At 44.2% G+C, this 8,325-nt stretch overlaps 1 protein-coding gene across 1 annotated transcript; it reads left to right on the top strand.

Moving 5' to 3' along the window:
* The first annotated feature begins 3,756 nt into the window (after positions 1-3,756).
* LOC138168481 (chymase-like) lies at positions 3,757-7,925 on the top strand. Its single transcript, XM_069097498.1, has 5 exons — positions 3,757-3,900; positions 4,575-4,722; positions 5,486-5,621; positions 6,872-7,126; positions 7,561-7,925. Exons 1-5 carry the CDS (start codon positions 3,843-3,845, stop codon positions 7,702-7,704), a joined length of 741 nt encoding a protein of 246 aa, XP_068953599.1. The 5' UTR covers positions 3,757-3,842; the 3' UTR covers positions 7,705-7,925.
* Positions 7,926-8,325: the final 400 nt, after the last annotated feature.

Here is an 8,325-nt window from a genome sequence, read left to right as displayed (position 1 = left end):
TTGTAAAAGACTGACTATATTTCCCTCCCTCCTATCCCACCTCCCACTTGTTCTATTCTCTACTTTGATCCTGTCCCTTTTCAAAAGTGGGTGCTTCCAACTTCCCTCCCCCCCAGCCTGCCCTCCCTTCCATCATCCCCCCTCACATCCCCTTCCCCCCCTATTCTCCTGGAGGGTGAGATCCCCTATTTAGTGTGTATTTCCCTCCCTCCTCAAGCCAGATTCAATAGGAATAAGGTTGACCTATTCCCTTTTGCCTTCCTATTCTTCCCCTCCATTGTAACCATTTTCCCTTGCCTCTTCTGTATGAGATAGTTTGCCCCACTCTGTCTCTCCCCATCTCCTCTCATTATATTCCTCTCACCTCTTAATTTCACCTTTTAAGTATCATCCCTTCCTGTTAAATTGGTCCCATGCCCTCTATCTATGTATACCTGTAAACGTATATACACACATTCACATATGTATTCATATGCCTGCATAACCTCATATAAAGACATATATATTTATATTTATATTTCTAATCCCTTCAACTACTGAGAGAAGTTTCATAAGTTACAATTATTGTTTTTCCATGTAGGAATGTTAATAGTTCAAGTTTGGCCAGGTGGCTCAGAGAGCAAGAGCACCGGCTCCAGTGCCGGGATGACCCAGATCAAATCCGGGCCCAGACACTCAGCACCACACCCAGAAACAACAACCAGCCGTGTAACCCCAAACAAGCCACTCAACCCTGATTGCCTCAAAAAAAAAATAGTTCAACTTTGATAAGTTCCTTATGATTTCTTTTCCCTGTTTACCTTCTCATGCTTCTCTTGCTTCTTGTATCTGAATGTCAAATTTTCTATTCAACTCTGGTTTTTTCAGCAAGAATGCTTGAAAGTCCTGTATTCCACTGAATGACCATATTTTCCCCTGAAACATGATACTCAGTTTTGCTGGGTAGGTGACTCTTGGTTTTAATTCCACCTCTCTTGACCTCCGGAATATCACATTCCAGGCCCTTTGATCCCTCAGTGTAGAAGCTGCCAGATCCTCGGTTATCCTGATTGTGTTTCCACAATATTCAAATTGTTTCTTCCTGGCTGCTTGTAATATTCTCTCCTTAATCTGGGAATTCTGGAACCTGGCTATAATATTCCTAGGAGCTTTCTTTTTGGGGTCTTTTTCAGGAGGTGATTGGTGGATTCTTTCAACTTCTATTTTGCCCTCTTGTTCTAAAACATCAGGGCAGTTTTCTTTAAGAACTTCCTGGAGGATGCTTTCCAGGCTCTTACTTTGGTCATGGCTCTCAGGCAGTCCAATAATTTTTAAATTATCTCTCTTGGATCTATTTTCCAGGTCAGTGGTTTTTCCCATGAGATATTTCACATTGCCTTCTATTCTTTCATTTGTTTGGATCTGTTTAACAGCATCTTGATTTCTCATAAAGTCATTAGCTTCCATTTGCTCCAATCTAATTCTGAAGCAATGATTCTCCTCAGTGAGCTTTTGAGATTCTTTTTCCATCTGGCAAATTCGACTTTTTAAGGCATTCTTCTCCTCATTGCCTTTTTGAGCCTCCTTTGCCATTTGAGTCAGTCTGTTTTTTAAGGTATTATTTTCTTCAGTCAGGCTGTTGACTCTCATTTCATAATTTTCTTGCATTGTTCTCATTTCTCTTCCCAATTTTTCCTCCACTTCTCTTATCTGCTTCTTAAGGTCCTCTATGGCCTGTAACCAGCTTGTATTTTCCTTTGAAGCTTTTGGTGCAGGAGTTCTGACTTCACTGTTTTCCTCCTGTTCTATGCCTTGCTCCTTCTTATCCCCAAAATAGGAGTGTAATGTTGGAATCTTCTGTCAGCTTTGTTTCCTTTGCCTGCTCATTTTGCCACTCAATGATTTGACTTTTGGGCTTTTTGCCACAGTAGGACTCTGCCACAAGACAGGGGAGTTTTCGTCCCAAACGCTGAGATTTTCTCAGCTGTCGGAGGTATTAGATGGGTGCCCTCTCTGAGGTCTCCACACGCTCTGGCAAGCTGGACACACACCCCAGGACCTCCACCCTAGACTGCAATCCAGATCCAAGCAGGTTAAAGCAAGAGCGATTACCCCTCAGACTGGTGCTTGGTCCCCCTACACTCTGCAGGCCAGGAGCTGAAGCCGCCACGTGGGGCTGGCAGGCTGTGCTGGAGTCTCAGCGGTTTCTCGCCCCGGGGGGTAAAAGCCACGCACTCCCACTTACTGGGTCCCAAAGTCCAGACTGCACTGGCCTCTCACCTTGTCCTTCGCATCTATGTATTGATAAATCTGGAAGTGGACACAGCTGCTGCTGATCTGGAGTCCTTTTGGCTGGCGGCTGGTCAGGCTGGCCCTGGGGCTAAAGCTTTGGCGTGGTGCTGGGCTCGGCTCCCAGAGCGCTGTGCTGGATTCCTGCTGGCCTGCCGGGGTGTCCTCAGCGGGAGGTTAGCTTCTCTGTGTCATTTTGTGGGTTTTGCTGCTCCAAAGTTTGTTTAGAGTCCCCTTTTTACATGGATTGGGGAGGGTGGAAGCTGGAGCCGCGGGAAGGTCGTGCTTCTACTCCGCCATCTTGGCTCTCTCAGTTACCTTTCTAAATGGTATAATTGTAACTCAGCTTGAGGCATTGGGGTGAACCAGATCATCTCTGCCTGACCTTTTCAATTAAAAGACATGTATTTCCCCTCCCACCTCACACCTCAAATAATCTGTGCTTGCATGTGCTAAAATTTTCCTTTTTCCCCATATTCTTCCTCTGGAATGTCCCCATTGAAATGCAAGGAGGTCTCCAATGCAGGAAGGCTTCAGTGAAGATCATATGGAACACTCAGAGCTAAAGAGGCTACAGTATCCAAGTTCAGACCAAGAGTATGTGGATGTGAGGTGGGGACAAGGACAATAATTGGGTGGGGGAATTAATGGAAGATATTTCCTCCCTATGTTTCCCCATCACTGTTTCTAGACCCAACGAAACCAAAAGATACCTTCACTTAGGATCTCAGTCCATTTGCTCATTGTCTGGATTATCTTGGGTTCTCAGTGGACTTGAGTAGTATTCCTGTAGGTGGGCAAGCCCTTAGTCAGGTCTCAGTAAAGTCAAGTAAGATACAGAATAGAAAAGGGGTTAACCTAACTTCCCCCTCACCATATAAAGATTCTTAACTTCACCCTATTACCCTCTTTCCCACAATTCCAAACCATCCTTCTGTCGTGTCAGGTTTTTTCCATTCCCTTCTTCTGCCCTTTCACAGTACTCCCTCATTCCCATATGCTTCACCTTTATTCATCTCCCTTATCACTACAACTCTACTATCCTATCCTTTCTTCAACTAATCTTTTTAAATGGCAAAAAAAAGGGCCCAGTTCTTAGTGTCTACAGCAGTCTGGAAGGAGCCTCAGCCTCATCTTTAGTGAGACAGAATCCCTCACTATGATAGAATGTAAACATTATTGAGAATGTAAAAAACCTTGAAAGCAAGGATTGGTTTGTTTTGGGGGGTTTTTGGTTTAGTTATTTTTGTCAGTTTTTTGGTATAAGTAGCCCCAGCACCTGACACATAGTAGGTTCTTTAAAAATGTTTATGGATTGATTGGTCTACTCTTAGCTTGGGGACCCAGGACTCATGGGTTCCATCTGTCAATGCAGAGGAGGATTGAGAGCAAGGTTAGGAGAAACTATGACTAATCAGATAACTGGCTCAACCACAATGGAAGAAAACATGACCAGGAAGTTCCTGTGGTCAGTAAGCCCCTCCCTCTTCTTCCCCACCTCAGCTACAAATCCCAGAAGAGGGGACACGGGTAGAGCAGAAGCAGCATCTGCTCTGGGTATCCTCTCTGGGAAGATGAAGCTCTTCCTCCTGCTCCTAATGACTTTTCTTCTGTCTCATGAGACTGGAGCTGGTGAGTCTCCTGAGAAATAGGGTTGGGTCAGAGTTCCACATATAGTCCCAGCAGTGCATGTGGCAATGCCTCAGGACAGGTCCTCCTGCCTGGCAGACACTTCTGATTGGGTCCAGTCTCTTTCCAGAGAAGCCCTGGGAGATTCTCCTCATTCAAGTCTCTTCCAAGCATTAGTTTCTCCCACTCAAGAGGGTGACTTATGTGACCTGACCCTAGTCCTTGGATGGGTTCAAGCTTGGAAATCTTGTACTACACTGAAATAGAGAAGGATGTTGTAGGGGATATAAGCAATTGTGATGACGATATTTCAGAGGCACAGGCCAGGAGTTATTTCCAAAAGAGAAAAACTAAGGGTTGAGAAACAATAATGGTTGAGGGAAGGCCTAAGGAGCTTGGGCTGTCTAGGAGATGGTATTTTTTTGTTTTTGCTTTTGTGTTGTTTTATTTTTTTTTTAGTTTACCACATAAAGTTCCACAAACTTTTGAGTTTTAAATTTTCTTCCCCTCCCACCCTCCCCCTTCCCCAAGACAGTCTGATATAGGTTCTAAATATACATTAATATTAAACAGCTGATAGTTTTAATCCTGTCTCTGTGGACCTGATGTTTTGTGTCAATTGTGTGGATCTGTATATTTGGGAGTATGAGCATTTGGGGGCGGGGATTCTATTTCAGATGAGATCATTGGAGGTGAAGAATCAAAACCACATTCCCGCCCTTACATGGCATTTCTGAAAATCAAAACGAATCATTCCCAATACTACTGTGGTGGGTTCCTGATTCGGAGGGACTTTGTGATGACAGCAGCCCATTGTGCAGGAGAGTAAGTGTCTTCACCCCCTTCCCCCTCCCTGATACTCACCAGGTGAGGGATTTATTAAATCAAGGTCTGATAGTGGCCTTTCTGTCTCCTTGGGGTTGCTCACCTTGAAAGAGAAGATCCATAGTCTGAGAAAGAGCAAGAGTGAGCAAGAGTGTTCATGTTCCAAATTGAGATCTGCCCTCTCCCTTCAAGGTCCATCCACCGTTAGTAACTGTCTTGCCCTAAGTGATGAAGTTTGTACTTCAGATCTTACCACTCAAGAGTCTATCTCTCTTGCCCAGTTTCTCCTTCCCCCCTGTTTTTAGTTGCTCCCAGGGGCCTCAGCAACTGTACTTCTACGGAAAACTAGGTTTTGTCACAGGATTCCTGGGGAGCACACATTGGTGCAATGAAATTCCTCTTCATTTCATCCTTGACCCCTTTACTCTGGACTTTCTGTCCCATAAAGGTTAGATCAAGGGCAGCATGAGGCAGGACAAAACAAGCCCACTTGTCACCCTATCCTCATCTGGGTAGGCTCCAACCCTTCCAAAGGAAATTAGAGAGTTGTCTCTGCCCCTTGTAAGCACTTCAGGTCTATGTCTGGTCTAGGCCTGAGTCTAACATCCATCCCTGAGTACCCCACCCCCTCCAGCTGCCATGGAGATAAAGAGGAGAGGGTGGTGCCCTAGGAGAGTCCTTGAGTCCCATTCCTTAACATGTTTCCTTCTCAAAGGATCTTGAGCCTCTAACACCTCCCTCTCTTCCCTTGTTCCTTCAACAGTTCCATAAAAGTCATCCTTGGAGCCCATAATGTCACAAAGACAGAGAAGACTTGGCAGACCTTTAAAGTTAAGCATCAATTTCTTCACCCAGAATATAATCCCTACAGGTATATCAATGACATCATGCTACTCAAGGTAAGGATTAACAGGAAACAAAGGACTAGGAATCATTAGGTTCTGGGCCCTAGTCCCATCTTTGCCACTACCTTAGCCATGTCATCTTGGGCAAGTAACTTGAATTTTCATGCCTTCAATTCTCTTACCCATAACATGAAAAGTTGAACAAAAAGATGTCTGACGTCCAATCTTGCTTCAATATATTCCTTGTTCATGTGTTCAGAGATGGGGGAGGGCAGATGAGCCCAGTCAGTTTGCCCCAAAGAGCAGAACCATTAAAAATAGGTGGAAATTTCAGGGAGGTGGGGTGCGGATTTCAGCTGGATGTAAAAAACTTCTAACAATTGGATCTGTCTGAACATGGAAAAGTCTCCTTTGAAGGATCATAAGTTTAGACCTAGAAGACATCTCAGAGGCCATATAGGTCAACCCCTTCATTTTACCGATGAGGAGAGCATGGCTCAGAGACATTTGAGCAGCTTACCCAGGATCAGAAAGCTACTAAGAGTTAAGAGGCAAGATTTGAATCCAGGTATCCCTGGATCCAAACCCAACACTCTATCCATTAAACCATGCTTCCTCTCAAGATCAGAGCCTCCCAGAGTTCAAACCCAGGACCTCTTTCATGAAGTACTCCCAGACCAATAAATCAACAACTCAGCAAGTAATGAGTTCCCCATCACTGAAGGTCTTCAAGCAAAGGTTGGATGTCAAAGAGGATATTTCTATTTGGGGACAGGTGCACTATGATCACTGGAGTCCCTTCTAACTCTGAGACACTGTAATAACTATGTTTTGGAGTCTACATTCTATGAGAATTGTGTGGTCTAATGAGAAGCACTGAATTCACAATCAGAAAACCTAGCATCAAGTTCTAACTCCAACCACTTACTAGCTGGGTGACGATTAGCAAGTTACTTAACCTCTGTGAGCCTGTTTTCTCATATGTAAAATGGGAATAATAATATATTACCTGTCTCACAAAAATGTTATGAGAAAGGCTGAGCATGCTGCCTGGGAAATAAAAAGTGCCTAATAAATGCTTTTTACATTCATTCATTCATTCATTCATATCGCTTTGCTATATACTATAAAAATGTGAGAAATTATGAACTTTTCCTTTCCCCATTCTATGATCCTAAATCGACCTCCTTTTCTATTCCTTTCCTTTTCTCAAGAATCTGAAGCCCCTACATCTCATTGAGCCTTTGCCCTACCCCCTGTAACCTGTCCTTGGCACCAACAATCCCTTTCCTTCCTTCTTACAGCTGGAAGAGAAAGCCAAACTGACTATGGCAGTGGGGACTCTCCCCCTGCCCTCAACATTCAATTCTGTCTCACCTGGGAAAGTATGTCGAGCAACTGGCTGGGGAATGACAGGAGTAACAGCCCCCAGATCAGACACCTTACAGGAGGTGAAACTGAGACTAATGGATCCCATTAACTGCAAAGTGTATCAAGTTTTTGATGAGAAACTCCAGTTGTGTGTGGGGAACCCCAAGTCAACTAAATCAGCTTACAAGGTGAGTCCACATTTCATATTTCTCTTCTTTGGTAATCATTCACTGTCTAGGAGTCAGAATCCTCCTAAGAAAGGATGAGGTCAACACTTTCTAGGACTTGGGGTGGGTCAGGTAATTAGGTCTGTGAGAATAGAAAATATCCCCAAACCCAAGCACCATTTCCCTATTACTTGAGGGTGGAAGTTGAAGCGTGCAACCTCAGATTCAACCCCACCCCCTCCCCAGACTCAGAATTTCAAAGGGATGCTGACAAGAGGGAGGGAATGAAACCTGGGTGAGAAGATGAAGCTGGATGTGAGGCAAGGAAAGAATCAGTGATGGAGCTTATGATACTAGGAAAATTCAGGATTTCTGGACCCAACTCAGAAAGAGCGCAGTGCTGAGTGGGTTAAGGTAGGATCAACCTTTCTTGCTTATTCCCCTTTGTCTAATAGGGAGATTCTGGAGGACCCCTCATGTGTTCTGGTGTGGCCCAAGGCATTATCTCCTATGGACAATCAAATGCGACACCTCCTTCGGTCTTCACTCGAATTACCCATTACCGCCCCTGGATCAATCAAATCCTAAAATCAAATTAGCCCTGTGGCTTTGTCTCAGCCAAAGGAGTTTCCATCCTAGGGTCAAATCATCCATATTTTCTACACCCCTCACACTAGGACTCCCCCAGTATCTGCCCAGTCTCATCCCAGAGCCTAAGGTTGGGGGGGGGAAGGGGGGATCAGGGTAGGGAAGTGGAAAAGTGTTAAACTGGACATCGAACTGAAGGCTGACTATGACTTCAATAAATCTAAGCTTCCAAGCTTGTGTGTATGATTCCTCTCTAACACTCTCTTCTCCTACTATAATCCCCTGCTCCTCTCCTCTAGGTAGTCAGCATAGTAGCAAGGGGCTTCATAGCAAAGAGAGTCAGTATTCACAGTTTCTGAGGGCAAGTAAACAGTCCTCGTTGGTCTTATCTGGCTTTTCCTAATGACTGTTCATTGTATTCGATTTTAATTGGACACCACTAAGAATGTTGTCCTTATTTGGGAGGGGCGGGGAGAGAAAGAGGGTAAGATCTTCACTATGATAGGCCAGTGAGCTTCACTACAATTTCTAGCAAAATTATGGCATATATTATTTTAAAATTCATTTGTGAACATTTTGAAAGGGATGCAGGGCTTCTATTTATTTTTATTTTTTTTATAAGGAATGGTCTT

This window comes from Petaurus breviceps, unplaced genomic scaffold (assembly GCF_028583685.1).
Source record: "Petaurus breviceps papuanus isolate PSGF00001 unplaced genomic scaffold, PetGlider_PUasm1.0 37, whole genome shotgun sequence".
NCBI lineage: Eukaryota > Metazoa > Chordata > Mammalia > Diprotodontia > Petauridae > Petaurus > Petaurus breviceps.
The sequence above is the reverse complement of the archived record's forward strand: the minus strand, read 5'-3'. Positions and strand labels throughout refer to the sequence as shown.

Excerpts from the sequence above, each read along its gene's own strand:
- LOC138168481 (XM_069097498.1), top strand. The coding sequence starts at position 3,843 with ATGAAGCTCTTCCTCCTGCTCCTAATGACTTTTCTTCTGTCTCATGAG. Across the intron at positions 3,901-4,574 it reads GTCTCATGAGACTGGAGCTG|ATGAGATCATTGGAGGTGAA; the intron begins GTGAGTCTCCTG and ends ATTCTATTTCAG. Across the intron at positions 4,723-5,485 it reads GCAGCCCATTGTGCAGGAGA|TTCCATAAAAGTCATCCTTG; the intron begins GTAAGTGTCTTC and ends TTCCTTCAACAG.